We start from the raw sequence: 24,881 nt of genomic DNA, 5'->3' as shown, positions 1-24,881 counted from the left end.
CGAAGCATCTTCCCGTTTTTAGGGAAAGGGGCTAAGGAGCCACGGCTATTCCATTAAAATGTCGCAAGATTTATCAGCAACACCAGAAACCCCTAAAGAAGATGGCAGACCCAAGTGGGACAATAAATTCCAGTATATTTTAAGCTGTATCGGATTTGCCGTTGGCCTGGGGAACGTGTGGCGATTTCCATACTTGTGTCAGATACATGGAGGCGGTAAGATTGGAACGGGGCTTTGCCAAAATACTGAACTGCAATTCTCATTCAACTATACTAACTTCTGATGGGCATGGAAATTACTTAATTTATATCAGTTATATTCCTTTTTAAAAAACACTGATTGTCATTAATGTTTTGCTCCAGTTAATTAGCTCTTTCTATAGAAATGTATTTAATTATAAAATGATACGTTCGGTTAGGAAGACCAGACTGATGCTGACCTGACTGATGATAGAACAAATTTATGTTGAAGTTTTTATACTGGTACTACAGCCCCAATGGAAGCAGGAAACTGAACCTGCAGCTGGCTACCTTAAGGAGAAATAAGAAGCCCTGGGGAGGCCTGAGGGAACTGAATTTCCCTTTGGGATGGTGAGTGAGTCATTCCCCACTCATGCTCTTAGAAGCTAGCTCATCATCTGGAATTACCCCCGCACAAAACTAAATTGTGCTTTTGGTTGTCTGTGAGGCTGTTTAAAATGCTCAGCTGATGGAGCAAAAACAGGAGCCTGCCAGGTGTCATGTGCCTGGGTACCACTTCCACAAAGAATTGCTTTAGAAGCAGACAATTTGGAAAATAGAAATGGATTTGAAAAGAGTACTTGGTAACTCACTGATCACAGAAGATTTTGAACTCTGCCACAGTAATTGTTTCAGACCAGTATTATTTGTTATTTTTCAATTAACTGGAGAAACTGAAAATTCACACCTGGAGAAACTGTCAAGTGACAGAAAACATCACCACATCCAAGTGTGTTTTACTGAGGTGTCTGTATTATTTGATGAACTAAATATATTTAAATCAACCAAGGAACCAAGAATGGATGTAGCCTGCAAAGGAAGGCATTTCAGAGAGAAGTAGCCACTTAGATAGGGACTATGGTAAGTAGCTCAATGAGTGAGCTACAGCAGGTTGCATCAAGAGAAATAACCTTGGCAGGTGTAAGCAGAGCACTAGGAAGTAGGTAGAGATATTGCTGCCTATAGTAAGACAACTTCTGAGTCTCTGACTTTCCAAAAGTCCACTTTTTAAAGTCAACTTTAAAAATTAGACAAGATTTTTAGAGACAAAATGCAGAAAAGTCTCAGCAATTATCCAAGGGTTAGAAAACTTCTGGGACACAAAAAACCTTAAGAATTCAATCTATTTATGAAATTGAAAATTAAAGAGTATGTTTATCCTAGCCTATAAGCAAGAAAATGGAAATTATTTTGGTGGCAAGGAGCTTTTTAGGCCTGAATATGCAATAGCTGAGAGATACAGTTACACAAATAGAGAGAAGAAAAGACAAGAAGCAGTAGGTTAGATTCCTCCCAGGACACTTCATGGTTTCTATAATTTATTTAAAAAATGTGACACCCAGTGAAACCCCCACAGAAAAGTACCATCACTGGGTAACTGGAAAGCCAGGAGTCACACTGTTTCTCTGTGTTTGTCCATGGGAATTATTGGAAAAAAAACCTGTCAATTCAGTTAATGATACTGGCATTAATGAGACATGATGAACATCCTTAGAGAGACATCCCCATAGCAGATATGGCATGAAACCCGCAAGGAAAATATTTTTATGGAGCAGGAGCTGTAGGTCAAATCCTCTATGGCATCTCAGGTGATCTTTCTATCTTGGAAAGCAAAGGGAAAATATTCAGGATTAAAAAATAACATAATAAAGCTAATATAATATGATGTTTTTGTAATGTAGTGAATGATTAACACAAAGTGCTCAGTGGAAAGCTTGTAAATCCCAGGCAGGGCCATAGCAAGATGGAGCTCCTCCACACATTTCATTGCACAGAGCAGCTTCTGGAGCCACCAGCTGCAAGAGGCTTCACAAAATTTGTGCAAAATCAGGATTAAGATGAAATATTGTTCTACTGGCCGTTAAAAGGCTCTCACACTTTCCTAAGCAACAATTGTTGCTTCTCCATGGCCAGCTGTGGCCACTTGTGTTTCAACATCTTCAGAGCCCAGCCTCACTTCAGAAGATAGCAATGCTCATCTGCTCCTGAGGTTTGATCTCTCCCCTCCATCCTCCCTTCTGGGGTCCCCTGCATCCCTATCCTCACTGCCCCAAGAGAAGAATGAGTCTGGCTGCAAGGAGGTCACCTGTCTTATGGATTTAGAAGTGCTCAGAATGTCTGCTTGCTTGTGTATCCAGCTCCAGAACTCCACTATTTCACACAGGAACCTTTAGGGACAAAAAAGACAGGGGGTATAGCAGGTTTAAAGAGAGTAAAAGCAGAAAAATGCTGCAGGGGTAAGGGCTGAGTTGCTCCTTTTCTCCCTGACTAGTAATGCTGCCAGTGAGAAACTAGCTTAAAATAGCCACCAGACTCAGTAATGGCAAACAGTTACTTTGCATCATCACCAACAGTGGCATAAGGCAGTGGTGAATTAAGGTCAATGTATTGATGGGCAGACAGTGTTTGGTCATTACTGACCTTTCAACAAAGAGCTCAGAGAGTTCAATAGCAGGATGGACTCTCTAACAGAGTGCTTTGAGGTTTGTGAATAATTTATCCTAGAAAGCTGGCATTGGAAAAGCTGAGTGAGTTATGAAGATCACTGAGAAGACAGAGCTCTTGCATTTACATCTGTGTGTAAGGTAGCTGCATTTTTCTTCTGTTAATTTAAAGCAGTGACGTGGTTTGGGTTTGCATTTTCAAAAGCAAACAACTCAGGTGCAAAAGCCCAATAGGTTTTCAGGGGTACTGGAGCATAAATCCTGCATGTGTGCATGTGAAGATGTGCACATGGGAGAGACCAGCAGCACTGGGTTTAACTGGGAGCCCTGAGAGACACCATGGCTTTCTGCCTGCAGCCATAATCAGAAGCAGGAGAAACCAGGTATGGATATGGCATAGACATGCTTGAAGGCTGGATGGCTTCTGGGGTAGTTTTACAGCTGGTTCAGGTGATATCCTTGTTTCTGCATATTTTCAAAAACAAGAGATGAAAACAAGTGCTTGCACGTTTGTCTCGTGTCAGCTGTTCCCATCAGACCTCTGGCCCTGATTCATTGCACATTAGTGTTACTCAGTAACTCGGATCTAATATAATATCAGCTCTGCTGACATTTATCACCTGCTGCCGTTACTGATTGTTTGGGTTTATTGCCTGAGTTAAGTTAGTTATTTACTTTTCATGACTAATGGGTATGAAGGTTGTTTGCCACAGTTGGTAGAAACAAACACAAATGTTCCCAGGTAACTGGGATTGAAAAGAATTCTCTAAATAGCTCAGTAGAGAGTTTGTCACTTAAAACTGAGACACTAACAAGTCATACATCTATTTGTGTACACACAGAGTCATCTGAGTATACTTGAAGAAACCAACCCAGTTCTAGCTAGTACTGACTGCAGAGGTTTACTTTGGATTATAGCTAGTGTATATATATATATATATATATATATGTCATATATATACATGCTTGCTTAACCCATGGGTATTAAAAGTGTGCCTGAGGCTACAAATTACTGAAAAATATCTGTAATATTAAATACAGTTCCTTCCTAGGAAAAGAAATACACAGAAACACTACTATAGGTAGCAGCAACCACCATCTAAATCCCACATTGCTACACACTACAGTCATGCTATAAAGGGCGAACTGTTTACTTCTGGGACAACCATTCATAACCCATGGCCTACTTGACCTTTTGCTCAAACTTGAACTACAGTGTACTGTGAAATGCCTGGCTCACTGTGTCCTCAAAAGGAAAATAAAACCAAAGAGGAACAAATTGTATAACTGAAAGATACTGTTAAAAAAAAAAAAAAAAAAAAAAAAGGCAAAGCCTAAAACCAACCCAAACAAACATAGTATGCTGGGAAGAGCAGAATTATTCCCTGTCTGACAGAAAAACTGGGTTACAGCTAGTAACAAACTTAATTTTTCTGGTTTGTTAAATATATCTTGCTTAAACCCTTGGTGAAAAGCCATGACCTGTGGAGTCAATCCTTTCATAATTTGTTATATTTGATTGCCCTTTACATCTCAGGTTGGTGTGTGCTTGTATTTGAAAGCTGCATGCTTGCATCCTTCCCATTTCACAGGGGAGTTTGCCAAGTTTATTGTATGAGCTATCTGTGGGTGTTACCCATCTTCATCTGAATGACCATTGCCCCTTTGGTTTTCTGGAAATGGCCTTAGCTCCCTCACTGTAGGTCAAGGAGATTTATATAGTCATTTATGTGGGAAATTCAACCCTGCCAAGTTTCAGTCAGTGAGGTGTGTAATGTGGCCTGCAAGGCAATATCAGCGCCATCATAAGTGTGCTGCAGAAATACAATGCTTAGAGTAGCTCATATTTTCATCTGGATTGAGGTGTGTACAGAAGACAAAAAAGAGGTTATGAAATGTTATTTTCTAGAGAGGGTGGAACATTATTAAGTTGATTTTCTTCCTATCTGATGTCTTGATGTAATTCCTTTTTTGTGTTGACTACATCCCACTGCTTAGCCACTGAACTACCATGAAGAGAATGGGACAGGTCTGAAAATCCCCTTTCAATAGCTATTATCTTTTTCTCTGCATCTGAACAAGTAGTTCCCACCTATTGCATAAAATTGCATCAATTATCACAGGCATCTTGCCATTAAGTTCTTAGTCTTTTGGAAAAGTGCACCCATCGTCATTCCTCCTGTGTACCAACAGAACTGATGAAGTGGATCTCCGAATGCTTGCTGCATTTTATCACATTGAGATGTCCTTTCTGAATTTTTCAGACTCTACAGATGCATTTCCTTCAAAACTACTATTTTGCCACTTTCCAGGACATTTCAGTCTTTATTATAACTATTTTTTCTACTCCCAGATCTCTCTCTGAAGGAAAAGTATTATTCATGTTCTGGCCTTTCAAATGCTGCTGTGTCTTTGAATCATCATTTCAAATCACTTGCTTTTCTTCTGCTAGTTGATTCACAGGCACTGGTAAGATGCAAGACTGAATCATGGATCAGTTCTCCCTACAGTTTTTCTCGACCATTTAGGAAGCCTTAGTATCCCAATATCAAGCACACCTACTGGGTCTTTTTCTCTGCTTCTCACTGAGGCGCATAGACTTCTGCAGGTCTTGGTACACAGATTAGGAGGTTGCCCAGCTGATACTTCAAACTGCTTTACATTTCCACTAGCCCAGTCTGTTGGTCTCTCTTTCCAAGTGACAAACCCAGTTTGGTTGTCTCATTCTGCTTTGCTGGTCACCGACAACCAACTTTAGACTGCACTCTTTCCAGAGCCTGCTGGTTTCTGTCCCATGGAGCACTGGCAGCTCTCCCCAGGCTGCCTAGAGGTTCATGCATTTCCCCCCCAAGACTGTCATATGCAGGTGATACAACAAAGGTTGTGCCTTTCAAGTGTCATTTTGCTGGATATGGTCAGGCAGTTGCTGTCCTGACCTGATTTGCCAGTGCATTGCCATCGAGAGGTCAGATTTTAAAAACCCTCTGTGTATCTGAGTGTATCTGCTCCTTTCTTTCCTGTTGCTGTGGCTGTGGAGCTGTCTCCACTCCAGTGGTTCTTCAGCAATCTTGTTACACACTGGTGCTCCTTGACACTTGGGACTCCCTTGTTAATGACACCAGCTTACCAGTAGTGCAGTAGTTGCAGTTTTTGATAGTCTGATTTAGAAAAGCTTTTGTAGCCTTCTGTGCCTTTTCATGCGTATGGAGATTGTTCCATGACTTTCTGATATCCTTGTGCAGGATTCCTTCAAAATAACTTTTGACTCGTGCAAGTTTTGAAGAGTTTTGGGGGTTTCTTTCCCTTGGCTTTCTTTTAGTACCATGTGTATCTACTTGCAGGATTGATGCTTTATGAATCTTCAGTGTCTTTGTGACAGAAGGAATTGTAGACTAAAATTTTCCTAAGTCACACCCCAGGGATGCAACTAAATCATGCTTTGGCAATACTTTTTATTTTTATGGGTATTTGTCCAGGCTTTTAAAGTACTTAAAAATGCTTCACCACTATAATCTGAGTTCTGCTATTCCTGTGATTAACATCATATGTGTTCTGCTGAAGTTTTGCTGTGCTCGTATTTGAATGCTCTGTGTCTTACGGTTCTCTGCTTCTTGGATTTTCTGCCTGCATTCTCCATGGTTAGATTTCTCATGGCATTTTGTTAAAAGAGGTACTTACTTTTTACATTCTGGCACATCCTCCTCTGTCTATTAATCAGAGCCCGCAATTATACAGTGCTAGAAGGTTCCTACTCACTATTCCATATCCGATAGCTTACTGTTAATGTTTCTTCATGTTTTTCTATAGGTGGGGGATTTTATTGTGGAAAAGAGTAAACTTCAAGTGCTTCATCAGGCTCTCTGTTCTTTTTCTCTTTTCTTTTTGCCTAAAAATATTGTATGCAAAGGTATAAATAACTAAAAACTTTCTTTACACTACAAGCCATTTACTTGAATTAGGTTTGAGAAAAATTAATATTCATAAACCATTTCTTGTTAGAAAGAAACATTCCTTTGCCATATTTTCATATTTGTAGATAGCAGAGTATTTTATATAATTCTCATGGAAAAACAGTATTTTTTTTCCCCAAGTATAACATTATGTTTTGCCATGCTGTAAATATGCCTGAAGATAGACACAAGCCAGCAGAAAGTAAACATGCTTTTATCAGCAGAATGTCTAAACACACTCTGCTGCCAGTGATTCAACTAGCAAACAGAAAAGGAGAGAGAGATAACAGTTTGCACTAATTATTACCCAGTTATTTCCCAGGAGATATGATATGGGAGATAGGCTGGTCTCTTAAGGCGTGCTCTGCTAGCGATGTCTCAGCAGGGATTGCAGTGAGACTGCTGCTGCCCAGAGCTGGTGGAGGGCCAGGCAGATGGATGAAGAAGTAGAGTACTCCATACTGCAGTGCTCTGGCCATTTGCCTCAATATTTTGCTCTTCTCAGGAGACAGTCCAAGGCACCAGACTGTCAGAAGGGCTGGGCTGGCATGCTCAGATGTGCTATGGAGAGGGATATTGCAGCAAGTTTGAAACAGACCACAGGACTGAGCATGGAAAGAGGTTACTGGGTTCTTCTTGAAGGGACCTTAAACTGAGGATTTAACATACTGGGAAAAACTGTGAGGTTCCTTTTTCAAATCTGCTTCTCAGTTAAAACATTTCAAGAATAGAGATCCTAAGGTGAGACATTTATTTCCAAGTTTGGCAGTTTATGAACAGTTCTTTGCTGAGACAAGCTTTGTAATTTTTGTTTCTATGCATAATTTGATAAAAAGCTGAACCATCCAACAACACACCTTCTCTGGCTGTTGTATGTATTTATTGCAGCATGTAATAAGAGGTAGCAAAGTTATTGCAATACAACACTAGCTCAAGAGATTAGATTTTATTTGCCCAGCCTTTCTAAATAGCCAGTGATTGCAGAACCCAGGCGCCATTCCAGGTGGAGACCAGAAATCCTTGTGCATTCCCCCACCTCTCTCTCAGGGTCAAAGACAGAGCATAAAGAAAGTTTCTAGAGCTGGAAAAGCAGAGCTGAGCAGACTCAGATATGAGGTCTGGAGGAAGATCAGAAATGGTAAAACAAGACACAGGTTTATTAACAAAGCTATGAGGAACACAGAATCTGTTCACATTTGTAGGAGGATGGGGAGGTGGCTGAGGCAGGACTTCTGTCTTTGTCTCCCTGAAAAAAAGAGACACTGTGGTCACAGTGGTTGTTGATCATGGCAGTAAACTTCAATCTATTCCACATTTCAATTTAATTGGACATTTGGGCAAGTGGTACAAACATACTGATGAAACTTCTGGTTTCATGAAAATCAGCACCTGTGCAAAGGAAGGGAGACCCAAATGTGTGTCCCTTCTGAGGGAAGGTGGGGGAAGTGAGGCATAGCACACACTTTAGCAGGAATCAGCCAGGCTGTTAGTAGGACTGGTCCCTTCCTACAGGCAACCAACAGGACACGCTGCTTCTGGCCCAAGGGAGATGTTGCGAGGAAAACAAAAAAGATGTAAAGGACACAAACTGGGAAGAAATGAAGTTTCATGGCTCACACGTCTCAGAGAACAACTTCAGCCTTCCTTTCAGTTTTTCATTAGCTAGAGGCTCTGTGGTCTGAGCAGAGCTTCATGTAATAAAATAACCTGGTCTCTTGGGAGTATACAGCATATAATCCTGCTTTTCCAGTGCAGGATGGAGGCCTGAGAGCCTTAAGAAATGAAACAAGGCAATGCACTGAAGGGAAAACAGATGGAATAGGGGACAGGCAAACCCTTGTGCTTTATGAGAAGGACAAAAGAAGATGCTTAAAACAAAGGGAAATTAATTAAATAGTGAGGCTACTTATAATGGGCTGTAGCAATGCCTGAGGGAAGTGCCCTGCAGCACTAAGCATCCCAGTCCCTTCTCCTCCATCTTCACTACCAAAATTACCAGCAACAGATCTTACCTGTAGGTGTCCCTAGCAACGATCCCTCTCTCAACACATCCTACGAGGATTTTGTTAGGCTCATAAAGCAGTAATTTCAGTGAGATGCAGAAAATCATGAGGCTTAATCACACTTAAATATCTTTTTCAGGGGCTTTCCTGATACCATACTTCATCGCTCTTCTCTTTGAAGGAATCCCATTGCTACACCTTGAGCTGGCCCTAGGGCAGTGCCTGAGGAAAGGCAGCATTGGAGCCTGGAAAACCATTTCTCCTTACCTTGGAGGCGTTGGTACGTCTCTTCAGTCCCAGCTCAAGGAACTGCAGACAGCTCCCACCCAGCACTCACTTCCTGCAGACCTGTGCCTGATGTGTTTTAGGATATAAAAAGAAATGGGTGTTAGGATTAAAAAGATTTATCTTGTAATGAGGATATTAGGGGTGATTTCCCTAGAAACATTCAAGGCCATGTTGGATGGGGTTCTGAGCAACATGGTCTAGTTGAAATGTCCCTGTCCATGGCAGGGGTGTGGCACTAAACGATCAGTAATGTCTGTAATGTACAGAATCTGCGATTCTGTAACTGTGTATTGCTCTCAGCAGGCGTTACTCCAGGCACATTTTAGAATCATTTGAAGAGCCTAATATGCAAAACTAATAACCTTTGCTGTGGGGAGCATAGTGAACATGGGCTCTGCGACTTAACACTACCCCATACCAACCACACCCTGGTGCTCAAGAGCTGTCTGCCCACAGTGCTTGCTCTTCTCTCACAGCCCTTCCAGGACTCAGTCTTCTCTGTCCATGAATAGCCAGACTTAAGGAAGGACAGAAAGACAGGAAATCAAGGATCCTAATACCTCCTAATGAGTCCAAAGCACATAGGAAGTCTCCCCTCCACAAGAGGGTAGGGCTACTGAAAAAACTTTATCAACACAGCTGGGTATGAGGGACAATCCACACGGCATTGTGCATCAGGCTGACATGCAGTCCTGTAACTGCCAGTTCTTTTCTACCTATTTAATATATTAAAGAACTCATCTGGGGCTCTGTGTCCACCATTGTTAGGCTGCAAAAAGTGATCCAGAATAGCCACCAGAGGTTAAGGAGGTTAAGGCATTGACATCTACTGGATATTTGAGATAACACCCTTGTGCCTGCAGGGCAAGGGGAAACTCCTGCATGCTTCAGCCAGCTCTGCTGGATCATGACCTGCTTTGAGCAGGTGCCTGAAATGGGCTTCGCACAGATGGCCCTGCCTGTGGGCCTGTGCGGGAGAAGGGGTGGGAAAAAGGAGTCATCTAAGGGCCAGAGGGCAATGAGAAAGAAATACCAAGCAGCAGGTGGTTCTTACAGCTAAACCCATCTCCTACAACCAGGCATGTTCATACTCCCTTTGCAAAAATGCAAGCAAGCGGAAACTGCGGTGCCGATATTCCCTCCTCATCACAGGAGAAAAACAGTGCCAAATTTAGGGCACCTATGCATGATTTGGGACAAGAGTGGCCTCATGCAGCTACAGCACACTATAAAAGTTTGATCTCTTTTGCTCTCTGCTATTACAGTTGTCCAGTATCATAGAAAACAATGGATTACATACTAGAGCAAAGATTTCAACCCTAACCTTCTGTGTAAGTAGAGTCTCAGCATTCCTGGAGCAGGGCTGGTGATCTGGGGGATTGTGCACCAGTGTTTGGCTACTGAAGACAAAAATGCCCATCTTTCATGGAAAATCTCAGGAGGGGGTCAGGGGGATGGAGAAGAAAATCTTGAAAAAATAGGAAATGAGAGCTTTTAGCAGCTAGTGCTGTTACTGACTGATAACTTTTCCCAAAGCTTTTCTGAAGTGAGATCTTGTGCTTTCTGTAGGAGTTGGTTCATGGATGGTGTCGATTCTGGTGAGCTTGTACTACAACACTGTTTTAACTTGGGTGATGTGGTATTTCATAAACTCCTTCCAAGAACCTCTTCCTTGGAGTGTTTGTCCTCTAAATGAAAACAGAACAGGTAAGTACACTTCCATGAGCACTGCTAGAAAAACATCAGACTCTGATGTCTAATCAAGAAACCACACTTCGTTTGGCTCCAAATTGTGCACAAGTCCTGGTTTGATTTCCTGTTAAAAAGGTACAAGAGTCATTGCGTCATGCTAGCTTACCCAAATTCATCATCCTCACCAGAACAATAGCCAGAAAGTCGTGAGTCCTTTTGCTTGATTTTAAAATGGGAAACAAAATAAAGAGAAAATTCTGTTATCCATTACAAAACCTTTACTAAGACTAAAGAGAGACAGTGTACATAAGCAGGATAAGGAAGAATGCTCTCAGGTTTTTAAAACTATTTTTCAGCTTCTTTTTTTTCTCAGAGCATGAGAGAGAACAAGTTCCAGGGCACAGCAAGAAAAACCACCTGAGTAAAAGGCTAAGAAAAAAGGCAAAACATAGTGGAATTAAACTTTCTTTTGGAGCCCTTAGGACTGTTCTAGAGTAGGAAGACAAATAGACATCACAGGTTGTGGTGTGCACCACATTCCCTGTTCCGTTTTCTTCAGGCACAGAGCCTGGCTGGGGAATGCCCACTCCCCTGCATACAGATGCCTGAAGTTCCTGTTCTCAGAAGTCCTGGAAACTCAAACCAAAGAGGGCAATGCCTGGGTCTTTCCACACCACAGGGCCATGACATAGCCAGGGGAGCCTGGACTTTGATGTATTCTCAGGTGCCTGGAGTTTGCTATGGTTCTACCAACTTGTAGCTATACAGCTAAAAATTTCATCGTTTTCACTACGATTAATTTAGATTTTACCTTCCACTGTGTACAACACTGTTTCAAGCTAGGAAGTTATCTCCTGTATAAAATGCTGTTGATGTTCTGGTAAAGGTAAGTCTAATAGTCTCAGCCTGCTGTGAGAGTTTGTCTTGCTGCACATTACAGACAGTGCAGAAAGTCCATCTCTGTATTAGATTTTGCAGCCCACAATTTATTCTAACACTTGCTACTTTTTATTTTTTCAGGATTCAATGAAGAATGCTATGAAAGCACTGCAGTAAATTATTTTTGGTACAGGAAAACTTTGAACATAACACCTGATATTGCTGAGAGTGGCACATTGCAGTGGTGGCTCATTTTGTGCTTAGCAGCTTGCTGGGCAATTGTCTATCTCTGCACCATCCGAGGAATTGAAACCACAGGGAAGGTATGGAAAGGGTAGAGAAGTGATTGTCCCACAGTTTGAAATCTTGCCCTCTAGTCACTGAGTTTTTACCATAAGGAAAGCCTTCCCCACTTACCACACTGGCACCATTCAGTGTGCCCCTTGTCCAACAAATTGAGAGCAGAAGTACAAGTGACTTAAAATGATGCTTCTCTCCTTTTCCACTGCAAACACTTCTGCCCTACCAGCCTTCCCTCTCACAGTTTTAAGAGCCATTTTGTTACAAATATATTCTGCAAAAGTACACCCTGCTTATGTGAAAGATGGCCATATTCATCTGTAGCTGCCTGATCTAATATTATTATTATTGTATGTTGCAATAATTTAAATAGAATTTTTTGAACTTATTGCCAGTAACTCTCTGTCTTCTAATCTCCTTACTTTAGGCAATTTATGTAACAGCAATATTTCCATATCTGGTCCTGACTATATTCCTTATTCAAGGACTCACTCTACCAGGAGCCACTGAAGGTCTGATTTACCTCTTCACCCCTAATGTAAGTATTAGTATGAATTTTCCTTTTACTCCTCCTCAGATTTCATACCACTTGCCAACAACTCCTGATTTAGGTGTCTATCCAAGAGCTCAGCTAAGCTCTTTTTCTGAGATGAAGGGACTTAATTATTTTAATATACTTTCAGAAGAAAATAAGCAGCAAAGAACTTAACAGTTCAGTAGTGAGCCTATGAGAAAATACTGGAAAATTAAGAATGTTATGGATGCCTCAGTCTTTAATGTGTAAGTGAAACTGATGTGCTTCACAAGTACATGAGAAGGATGGGATTTCCCTGCCACTGCTACAGAACTTACACAGCTTTAATCTCTTAAGAATTCACAAAGAGAACAACTGAGGATTTATACTATAAAGTGATTTTTTGGGAGGTTGAAAGTAGTTTTCTCGTGCTCCTGTTTCTTCATATCATTTCTCCCCTCCCCATATCTCTTCCTGAAAGACAGAACTGCTGTAGAACAGCCCTTCTCCCATTTTTCTTAACTTCTCAAATGTTGAACTTCTCATATGGACAGCAGTTCCAGATACCTCCACATGCTGGCCATTTCAGAAGCACCTTTCCTACACTGTCCTTAGCAGCATTCCCAAATGCAAAGTCAAACTGTCCCACTAAGTGGTTGCTATCCACTAGAGGCTCCTCACAAGTCTGCCTTCATGGCTATAAAACTCCATGAATTGGTGGGTGTAGAGGAGGAAAAGCAGAACTCACGGACACATTCTTGAGCATCCGCTACCTCTGCAGCCACAGCAGTGCTTCAAACACAGGAGCACTGGATTTTTCCTTTCCTTTCCTACAACAAGAACACAGACTTTAAAGAAAACATAAGCCAAGAAGCTCAGAGATACTTTATATGCCAGGCTGGAAAGGGACAAGAGCAAGAGAAAGCTTAGATGCGACACTGTTTTATCCCTCTTTCTACAAGCCCAGTGGCACAGAAACTCATCTAAATGCTGCCAGAGCTCAGGGAAAAGTGTGGTATTACAGAAAATCAGGATATTCACTTACATTTTTGAAAGGCCAGACAGGACTATAAGAGCTTGGTGCAATGTCTTAGGGAAGAAAGCAGCTTTGACAACACAAACAAAACACGCCTTGGCCTGTTAGCAGTTGGTCTCAGCTAGGCTGTCAGGTTTCTCTGGAATAGCTCAGGCATTTTTGGAATTTAGTTTTCAATGATCCTGAACTGAATGCAAAAAAACTAGATTTTCTGTACTCACAAAGCCTGGAGGTATTGCAGTGCTGAGGAGGAGCAGATCATCGTAAAAAAACCAGATGGATTTGTACACTGGCAACAGAAGCCAAATGAAAATCCACCTGCAGTGAGCCTGCAGCTGATGGTTACCTGGTTTGAGGAAGCAGATCCTGGGGACATCATTGAAAAGTCATCTGAAGATGGTTCTAGTGATGTTCTTATCTACAAATGTGGAAAAGCTGATGCAACAGCCTGGTAAGTGATACCTGCTATCGGTGTTGCTATTGCACAGAAAGTGTAAGACAGATGGCTTTGTTAAACTAACCTACCAATTGCTACACAGGGTTATGGCACTTCAAGGACTTCAAAAGCATAGTAAGCACACAGCTTCAACATTGCCCTTCTCTCTTCATCCCCACAACTGCAGTACCAGTATTGCCTTTGCTGTTAGGCTATTCCCATCCTCCCTGTGACCAAACACCAGTTTTTCTTTTACACTTCTCCACAGGGGATGGCTCAATGTGAGTTGTAAAGGCTGTTAGGCAAAGATTTACTTGGCCCACCCAGGCTACATCAGTTTAAAAAACTGTAAAGCATATTTCTCAAATATGTGCTGTTTTCTTCTTATTTTCCTGTCTTTTTTCAGAAAAGTTTTAGCAAAATAAAGTAAGAATTAAATCACCTACTGTCTGTTTCAGCTTGCTTTTAAAATACATAAAATCAACCTTCTTGACATTCTTCCCTAATCAGAGGCAATATTTTACAACTTCTTTCCAACTCTGCAGTGCACCAGAAATTGTAGTTTCTCTGTAACAGCTGCTACATCCATTATCTTGTAACTGTGACACCTCATTGTTGCTTGTGAAAATCTGTGAAAGCAATACCTAGCACAAAAAGTCCCATCTTACCCAATTGCAACATCATAACCACTTAACTAAATTTGTTTTTTTAAACCACATTTTTAAAAGTTTATTCACTTTCCAAGTTTGTATTTTAGTTCTTGTTAATACATTATATATATACATATATGTATTAATATATATTATATGTCAATACCACATATTATAAAAGCATGCACATGGATTTTAATTATGCGAGGCTGTGTCACCCTAAATTTCAGAATAAATAATGACTACTTCTTTTCATTGACTTTCAGACATAGAGAAGTCTGATGGGTCACTCATCTTCTCAAAAGTCTTGGTTACTTGGAAAATAAAGGTGCCAAGAAAACAAAAAAGTATCCTGAAGTGACACTTGAGGAGAAAGCAGAAGTTATACAATGATGAAGCCTGGAACAGGCTGGAACAAGAAGCAGGAACAGACTTTTGGAAAGGTTTTTGGAAAATAAACAACCAAAGGCAGCAGAAACAAGATTCCATCATGCATCAGCAAGAGTCTGCATGGTTCAGCTTCAGGGGATGCCCGTGTCACCTAAGGAATACAAATGTCTCCTTCTCCAGTGTCTTTCACATTTGAAAGAGCTTCGGAGATTATAAATATTTGGAGGTTCTCTAGCAATGAACAATTCCAAGAACTTGGTTTGGCAACTGTTGCCTGTGCCCAGAACTCAGCAGCTATTTAACAAGGAGTGAGAATGCCAAAAAAAAAAAAAAAGAAAAGGAAAAAAATAAAAAAGAAAAAGCAGCAGCACAGGCTCCAAATCCTCTATTTACAAAACCATTAGTTGTTTTTAAACTAAAATTACACGTCACAGGGACCCCAGTAATTTTTAATTCTGTTTCTGTCTATGCTTCACATATTCAAGAATCCAAACATCTTACCACTCATGAGGGAGTAATTTCCTTTCCTCCTTATTCCCCTGTTCATTCATTAATGCTGATTGTATATCTTCATCCACATGTTTCTGGCATCAGCACATTTTTTCTTCTGAAGATATGCTTATAAAATCTGTATGCCATATAAATATAAAACAACACTTTCAACAATTTGCTGAAGCCCAGATAATAACATTGTCTGCCCATTATCTTTTCAAGTTTGGGGGTTGATTAACATCTTTTAGAGTCAATAAATGCACTGCATCTAGTACCAGTCTAAACTATCTCCAGACTCATTTGCCAAAGTTCTGTCTGAAAGCCAGACTTTTAGGAGTCGCATCTGTCAGCATCAACTGACTTGGCAGCACTTAATCAAAGTGTGAAGGCCATGGAGCCACGTGAGTGCCAAGTTTCTACACTGCAACAGCACCTGCACAAGGTCCTGCCAGTGAGCTCTCTGGCCTTTGAGGGCTTGACTATGATCTTTCAAAATAAACCTCTAGAAAGGTTTGCCTTTGCTGAAGCATTTCAGCCAGCAATGGTTCCACAAATCTGCTTGCTGTGTTGTGTTGTACAAGAGGTGACACTGTTCTGCTGAGGTCAAAGCACTGGCCTCCCTGTGGAGAGAGCACCTGCAGTAATGGCATTGTCTAAATCCATCCACACCCAGGTGGACCCATTGTTCTTGCTCCTCAAGCTCAGGCCAGCTTCAGAGAAACCCAAACTGCTATGAAGGGTCTTTTGGTGTACTTATCTCTCACTCCTGCATATGTTCCCAGTCATGGACTTGGATCACTAGCACAGGCACACAGACACAAAACACACAACTTGTCCTGCATGACTGGGATGCAGATTTGACTCTGTTGTAAAACTAAGTGAAATAGTCCACAGTCCCAGCATTACTTTTGAACCATCTGGCTTTTAAAACATTCTCAGCAAAACATTCTTCTATTCCCCCTCCCTGATAATGGATCAGAGAGCAATTCACCTAGTAGGGTATAGCACATCACTTTGTAGTTGCTGCTGGAAAGTAATATTCATTGATCATGTTTACATTTTACACATTACTCATGTTCTATCTCTTTCTTTTATATAGATTTTAATGTCAAGACTCCTTAGTGGAGCAATTTAAAACTGCTTAATGTTCTCTGTAATCCACCAATCATTGCTTTTTAATTTACCTTCCTGTATCATACTGCCCTTACAACAAAATTAAAATTTCACTGTCAGTTTCTCCTTTTATCTTGTATTTCCTATGCTGACCTTCTATCTTTTACTGCTGTTTTCACAGACCAGATAGCAGATGCTGCACTTAGTAACTGTTCTCTTCTTGCCTACTTGTGCTTTTAGTCACTTCTATTATTTTTAAGCAAATTTGGACAGCTACGGAATCACTTCCCATCTTAAAACAGTGAAGGTTTAGTATTTGTTTATATAGTTCTAGTAAGCAATATTCTTTAACTGCAGTTTAAGTATGTGAATTTTTTAAAAAAAGAAAATTAATTGAGGAAAAATGTATTTTTTATTTTCCCTATTGTGTTCCTAGTGTCTATCACTTAGAACCACATTTTTATCATCAGACAGAGGAAGTGTACAATAAAGAAGATTCTGTAATTGTTGCACACATTTAAATAGCCTCAAAACCCCTGTTTTACTGACCTGTTTAGTACATATTCCCATTTTCATAGTATTTAGATGGCAACACAGCCCAAAATTTCAGAATCAAAGTAACAGATGAGCTATGAGAACTGCAATAGAAAAATAAATTTTAATTTAAGCCTAATACATGCATTTCTTCTAATTGTTTCAGCTGAACACTTTGAAAAATCCTCGTGTATGGCTTGATGCAGCTACACAGATTTTCTTTTCTCTCTCTTTGGCATTTGGAGGGCTTATTGCATTTGCAAGCTACAATCCAACAAAGTGAGTAGAACTACAAGCTTTATTAGCTGGCTGAATTCTTGCTGCATTTTGTGCAATTTCTTTATATTTTCAAAATGTTTTCCTTAATTTTTATAAAGGATCTTCAGAAAAGTATCTGTCTTTCTAAATGGCCCACTAGATTTTCTAACAGAAGGGGGGAGGGAAGGAGAAAGAAATTGAAAAAAAATGTTTGCACAAATAACTGCATCACAGATAAGAAAACCTGCCTTTTTTAATCACTTCACTTGTTTGAATGCTATCTCTAGAAATGACTGTGAAAAGGATGCTGTGACAGTAGCAATTGTGAACAGCATGACATCTCTCTATGCTTCCATCCCAGTCTTTTCTGTTTTGGGATTTAAAGCAACCACAGCCTACTGGGACTGCTTGGACAGGTGAGAAAGCTGTGTTCCCAAAGTTATACTGTGGTTTCAGTGCCTAAATAGATAATGTGTTATTTGAAAGGCTGGTATTTTGAGAATTTATTTTCATTAGAAAGGAAAAACATCTGTATGGAGAAACTTAATGTAAAAATATGAATTACTATGGGACTGAGTCAAGGATGATAATTTGTAAGAATCAAGACAAATTACAGAACAACCCATTTCAAGTAGTGCATCAAGGTTTGCACCTTATTCTCAGGCTAGCATTAGAAGTAGTAAAAATCCCTTCCTTTTTCTATTTCCCTAGAAATTGATTTCACTAACTTATTAAACACAAGAAGTAGAAATGGTCTGGAAACCTGATAAAAATGTTTTAGAGACTGAATCTGCATAAAGTACTCAGAGTTTTTGTCTGAGACAACATTAAATAGTCTGAGTATTTTCTACTATTTTATATATAAACTGACAATTAAAATTTTCTTTTATATTGTAAATAGCAGCACAGAAAGTAAACACAACTTTGGAGTATCATCTGAATACACAGCATAGCATTTCCAGCCACATCATCTGCAAACTTTTAAACTAAAGTTTAAATATGTTGGCTTCTCTGGCAGGAACATTATCAGTATCATCAATGAATTTGATCTTCCAGAAGAAAGCATCATGCGACAGAACTATACATCCTGGATTAGTTTTTTGAATTCATCATATCCAGAAAAAATTGGTGGACTCAACCTGAAAAGCTGTGATCTTCAAGAATTTCTTGATCAGGTACCATAACTGCTTTCAACAGGTAATCCTTAAATAAAGTTATGTAGAAGGATTGGTATCTTCCCTTTTCTTATAAGTACACATACTCTGTTCTACCTGCAATGATATATCACACATAATCATGCAACAAATCAATCTTTCAACATTTAAAATAACAAAACTGCTGTAGGATAGTCTGAATGTATAGCTGTCTGTTATGGCAAACAAAACTACACATTATTACCACAAAACTGATCTTCCAGGGTGCTCCCACCAGTAGTCTACCATAGACACTACATTCAGTCCTAGTTTGGTTTACAGAAATAAGCATAATGGGGGAACACATCTAGATGAAAGATTATAGAAAAAGGATGCTGAATGGGAATTTCCTAAATCTGTATTTAGGAAAGTATCGAAAAATCCAGTACAAGTACACTGTTTACAACCAAGTACATCATGAGTGCCTCCTTATTTTCCAACCTTCCTATAACATTTGCCCTACCACTAAACACAGATCTCTCTTCTCTGTTTCCTTGTCCTACTTGATTCCACTTGCTCCAGGGATCCTGTCTGGCACAGTCAGTGTGTGCTAATGCAGGACAGGCCTAACATGCAATAATGGTAACATAGGCTATTTTACTCACATGATGGAGAAGTCCAAGGACAACATTCCAGCCCTGGTACAAGTCAGTTTCTTTTGTCTCACTTCTGATGGTATCCATTTCTCATAATTTCTCATTTACAGTTTGAAATATTTTACTTCCAAGTTATAACAACATTAGCATTTTTCAATGCTTAGATTTCAATATCCTTGTCATTGGGAGACTAAATCAAAAGAAATTTGGTTGAAACTGGCTTTTTCCCTATTAGTCTTTTCTGCCTTGGCCATTATAAGGGGTTTTGTGACCAACGATTCACCAATTCTCTTCATGTTAAAAATAGTAATCATATTCTTATTTACACCTCTTTCTTTCCAGAAGCTTATACATCATAGATTTTTTTAAAAGCACATTTAAGATGGTACTAGCAAAACAATTTCTATTACAACTCTCCAGTCTGCTTTACTCCGAACCCATCTCTCTGCACAGGCTAAAACTCCCCACTGCCCATTTTCTCAACTGCTGGCTGCCACGGAGGCCACAGGGTGACCAGCAACCTTGACTACACAAAATGACAGCACTGTACTATAATTACTTTATGCATGAGAAATGACATTGTAATGTGTATTTTGATCTGTTTGTGAATTCTGCAGAGTGTCTCAGGAACTGGCTTGGCTTTCATAGTTTTCACTCAAGCTATCATCCTCATGCCAGGCTCCCAAGCCTGGGCCATCCTGTTTTTCATAATGTTGTTCAGCTTGGGCCTTTCTTCGATGTTTGGAAACATTGAGGGTGTCTTCACTCCTCTTCTAGAGCTTCAAATTATACCTAAATCAGCACCTAAAGAGTTATTATCTGGTAAGGTATTTACTTTGTTCAAAGAAGGTTACTTCCTTACAGATGTACCAACTACTAACTCCTTCATTAATATCACAGAAGAATTAATAATTTGTAATATTATTTTAGCTGAATGTCACAGTGTAAAAGTAAGGGCAGTGGATTGTGTTTGCAGAAGGTAAACAGAGAGATAAGGTAGCAGTTATGGCAGAAGCTGTCACGTGACAATATTATATTGCCTTTGCCAGTTCTTTTCTTAGTTTGCAAGTTCAGCTGTTCCAGTATGAGAAAGCTTGTTAAATTGCTATTCCTGGAGTCCAGTCCACTCTGAGCTGTTCCAGTCATCAGGAAGAGCCTTACCTTCCCTTAAGCTGTTGGCACCAATACAAATCACTCTAAGGCACCCAATAGGGATCATTCATCCCTATTTCACCCAGGTCTATGCGTTAGAGTAGAAAATTACCACTTGAAAAATGAGGAATGAAGGTGTGTGATCCTGTTCTCGCACCAAAGCTGGAATCTTTTCAACCAGCCACAGTTATTGAACACAACCTGCTCCTTAAGAACCAGACTTGATGAGAGTCTGAGAGATCCTACTGTGAAACTAGTCCAGAAAAATCCATGGCAGTTACAAGAAATGGATTAATATTTCTGCAATGTGCCCTTTTAAATTCTTATGGGAAATATTGCTGTCATGTCTTTTGTAGAGTCTTCCTGTGGCATCTAAATTGTATCCCTAATTTTACAATTCTTCATGTAGAAACAAATTTATTCCCAACTTGATGAGTTAACAATATAATTTTTAAATTGATTTGTCAATTATGAACTTTAGAAGAAAAAAAAGTCTGGAGCCAGCATTTTACGGAATTGAACCACAGGCCATCTCAGGGTTAGAAGCAATTAGCAACACATTAGAAACACATACAAACTGATTTGTAGCCTGTGTCTGTGTCCAGCAATACCTTTATTCCCTCCTTTCCTTCCCAGATTTCCTCTCAATTACCCCAAATCTGAATCTTGGCTAAAGAGGAACTGGCTGTACAGAAGTGTGCTGAAACCCAAATGATACATGCTGGAACTTAAGGGACACACACATTTGTAACTCTGAGCATTTTGAGGAAATGGGACAGAAATCCAGGGAGTCCTTTCACTTCTAAGGTGGCACCTGCCTGCAGTTTAAGCCTATGGCTACATGGAAATGAGGCACTTGAAAGTCACTACAGCACTGAAAAATTAACACTGGGTCACAGCACAGCCCAGGCTGTCTGAGGGAAGGAAGTATGAACAACTGAAGGATGCTCTGAGTCACATGAATGCACTCCTCCTGCAACAGTAGTGCTCTTGGCCAACACACAGGGGAAAATTGAGTTTGGGAAGTGGTTGATTAGTTCCCCTAATTAGAATATAGCTTGTTGTAACTCCATAGACAGGGAGAGAATAAAAATTATTAGAATAAGAACAAAGCAATTTAGAACAAAAATAAACCAACCAAGTTCAGTACTCCAGTAACAAAGATATCTTTTTTTCTTCAGGTATAATATGTCTAATTAGCTTCCTCATTGCTCTGTGTTTTACACTGCGTTCAGGGAGTTACTGGATTGACATTTTTGACAGATATGCAGGTTCAGTGCCTCTTCTCGTCATTGCTTTCTTTGAAGTGATTGGAGTTGTGTACATCTATAAAATTAAAAGGTATGTTGGAAAGAGATAGGATTTTTTTCTTGTAAGACAAAAATGCAGCTCAGGTTGCAGTAACTTTAACCGTGACCTGATTTGATTTGGTGCTGATAACAGAGACGTCTTCCTAGCATGCTATGTTTGTTCCTTGGCAATTTCGTCTTTTTATTTTAAATATCTGAATAGTTTACAGTACTGCGGCAATATAATCATCATTTATTTATGCTTAGAAACCTTACACTAGGTGCTCAGGTAATTAAACTGACAATGTAAATTGGTCATTCATCTCTGGTATGGCTCAATAAAGACCTACTTGAATGATACTATTATTTACTCAAGTAAGTAGTGCGTTATTAAAGAATGGTGTAGAATAGAAAAGATTTACAGTACTGTACTCTGTTTCCAACTTACAGGAAGCTATAAAAAAGGGAAACTGTTACCACTCTAGATCTGATGTCATCATAAACATGCCTTCTTTTACAAGGTTCAGTGAAGATGTGGAATGGATGACCGGACGAAAACTCAATCTCTTCTGGCAGATCACATGGAGGTTTATTAGCCCTCTGCTCCTGCTAATTGTCTTCATGGCCTTTGTTACTCTTCAGATGCAGAAGCCGCCAAGCTACACAGCCTGGAACCCAAAATATGTATGTGTTCAAGTATTTTAAGAACTTCTAATAAAAGGAAGAATGATCTATTTTCCTCCCTTACCAGATCCTTTAATATCATTGTTATCTACCGCTTACCCATTGAAAATAGCTTGAAGTGATGTAGTGCTCAGAATGAGAAGGCTCCAGTGTGCAAAGAGGTTACACATACTAAAACATGTCTCCTCTTGAAGTGTCCTGCTTATTCCATGCTCCAACATGTCAGAGTCATTCCATACCCACAGGGGGTTCTGAGGGAGAACAAATGCCTGAACAAAGCTTTACAGCATAACAGATGTCAGGGATGAAGGCATTTCTCAGTCAGAACTACCAGTATCACTGGGGCTCTGGTGAATATATCAATGTATACTTTAGGCAGACAGACAGGGAGGCAGTGGTCTGAGTATAGTGTTGATTAATTCAGAAACAAAGACATGTCCATGCTGAGAACATTTGATCTTGATGTCACTGTCTCACATCAATTGCAGTTTCTTTGACCCCTCTCAAATACACCTTTGTGTAGGGGTTTGAAGATCAATTCTGTTCTTAAACTATATGAGGATTACACAGGAGCAGTGTCTCCCTCAAATGCCATCAAATATCTATAATCCCAAACAAAATTTATAGCCACAGACTTGCAGAAATTGTTTTATCATCATTCCCTCAATATCTCTGATATACATCTTCCCTATCTGACAAAGAACATGCTAAGTAATTGTTGAAATCAGTTAAGCTTTGAGTACAACAAGAATGAACACAGTTTAACCAAGAGAGGGTGAAGATTTGATAACTTTGGGCCATCCCCATATCCCTAGGAATGTGTCACAATTCCAGCTATACATCTTTGAAAACATAAAGCACTTAGAGCTGTCTCTAGGCCCACAAGAAGGGTTTGCAGAGGACGCAGCCACTGACTGCTACTGCAGACAGAGTAGAACTTGCTATCTTTACTATAACAGTGAAAGAAATCAAAAATAGAAGTCATAGCAAAATCTAAGTCTACCTATGAATTATTTCTTTTGCTTGCTTTTTTATCTCCACAGGAAGGTTTTCCCATGAAAGAGGAGAAGGTTTATCCACCTTGGGTACAGGCCATTTGCGTGCTGTTGGCTACCCTTCCTTGTGTGTGTGTACCTCTGGTAGCGCTTTTCCACCTGGTCAAACAAAAGCGCAGAAGCAAGAGCCCAAACTTCTTACCACCAGAAGTCTTCTCCTGTCAGGGGGCTAACAGCAACTTTTCTCCTCCAAAAGAATAAATATTTATTGTATCTGTCTGTAAGCAAAAATAAGACAGCCTTTGTTAGACATTATTAGCTGTCATTTAGCATCATCCAACCAACCTGGTATACACAGCTCCTATGCTTACAGCAATCACTACACTCTGTAAACAACGCTGTTGTGGTTCCTTTAATTTCAACCAATTGCACAGCTTCATGTATCTCTCCAGCCAGAATTTGAACTTGGAAAGCCTATTAAGTATTGCTGCTTGCTTCTGTCCTTCTTCACTTTCAAAAAACTGGTCTGCTCCCAAGGATCGGCAATATAAATTGGAACACAAGCACCTACAGTTTCATTCACTGCCCTGTGCCCCTGCTCCAGGAGATGCAGAATGGGAGCCCTCTAAGATAAGGACTGCTCTTTTCCACTACACTCTAATTTTTATAAATCTCTATATACACTTAAACAGCAGTCATTTTGTGATTATTTCATATTCTCAAACATTGCAAAGAGCAAAGATAAAGCATCAGCAGATAAAAAGAATGTTAAGTAAATCTGAGCACTTAATTCTGCACAAATATCTTATCTTAGCAGATTCCAGAATTTATTCTAGTGGAAAATACTGTAAAGAAAAGTCTCAATTTTTCCCCCTTTATTTCTCATACTGAACACAATAGCTGAATAGCATAACAAAAATACAGATGTATAGCAGCCTTTCAGTGAGCTGCAACCTTACAGGACAAGACAAGGAAATTAACGTTTACCAAAAAACAGGATTTCCTGTACTTGGCTCCACATCCTGGCCACTCTGTAGTGCTGGGAGATGAAGATTCCTCTTGTCATGATACTTGAGGAACCAGCAGCCTCTGAAAAAATATGGGGAAAGTATGACAACACCTTCAGGCTGAGTAACTGAGTCAAGGAAGAGAAAGGATTAATGCTATAAAGCTGTAAATACATAAATAAGAATTTTTAACTAACTAAAGCATACATCTTATATTCACATTTCTGACTACAGGTAGCTAAATGTTCATTAAAATCCTACAGGCAACTATATGCAGCAGGTTTAAGTAGTCAGAGATCTGTTCTTAAACAAAAACACATCCAACTAATAGAGAGAGAATCTGAGAAAATAATTAAACTAGATCTAAAAGACTTTAAAATCTATGAATCCATCTTGAGTTACTGTCACGGTATCCAGACTTGACTTTTGAGCTGTCCCTTCCATTCACCAGAAGAGAGACTTTATGGATTACTGGACATGCAGTTCAACCCAGGACAGGATTCCGGGGGAGGACAATTTTCAGCTCCAGTAACTACAAATGATGGCTGGGAAACACAAGCTGAAGTTACTGTTTAGCTCAAGTAGGCATGTAGTAAAAAGTGTTGAGCAATCCTTGCAGGAACACTGCTTATCTGTTGCTAGTGCACTTCCAATGTTACCTCTACCAAAATTCCCATGCCAAAACTGTAGCCTTATTCCAATAAAGTTAGTGCTACAAGCTCCCCTTCTTATTCATGAATAAGAAAA

At 39.8% G+C, this 24,881-nt stretch overlaps 1 protein-coding gene across 1 annotated transcript; it reads left to right on the top strand.

The window, feature by feature from the left end:
* Nucleotides 1–58: 58 nt before the first annotated feature.
* Nucleotides 59–23,388, top strand: LOC110469679 (sodium-dependent neutral amino acid transporter B(0)AT3-like). The gene is made up of 12 exons (XM_021528651.2): nt 59–215; nt 8,776–8,916; nt 10,494–10,631; nt 11,637–11,818; nt 12,223–12,333; nt 17,127–17,239; nt 17,506–17,634; nt 18,237–18,393; nt 19,625–19,829; nt 21,341–21,500; nt 21,970–22,132; nt 23,176–23,388. Exons 1-12 carry the CDS (start codon nt 59–61, stop codon nt 23,386–23,388), a joined length of 1,869 nt encoding a protein of 622 aa, XP_021384326.2.
* The last annotated feature ends 1,493 nt before the right edge of the window (nt 23,389–24,881 follow it).

Source organism: Lonchura striata, chromosome 1, assembly GCF_046129695.1.
Source record: "Lonchura striata isolate bLonStr1 chromosome 1, bLonStr1.mat, whole genome shotgun sequence".
In the NCBI taxonomy this organism is placed as follows: Eukaryota; Metazoa; Chordata; class Aves; order Passeriformes; family Estrildidae; genus Lonchura; species Lonchura striata.
This window is presented reverse-complemented; position numbering and strand designations above follow the sequence as displayed.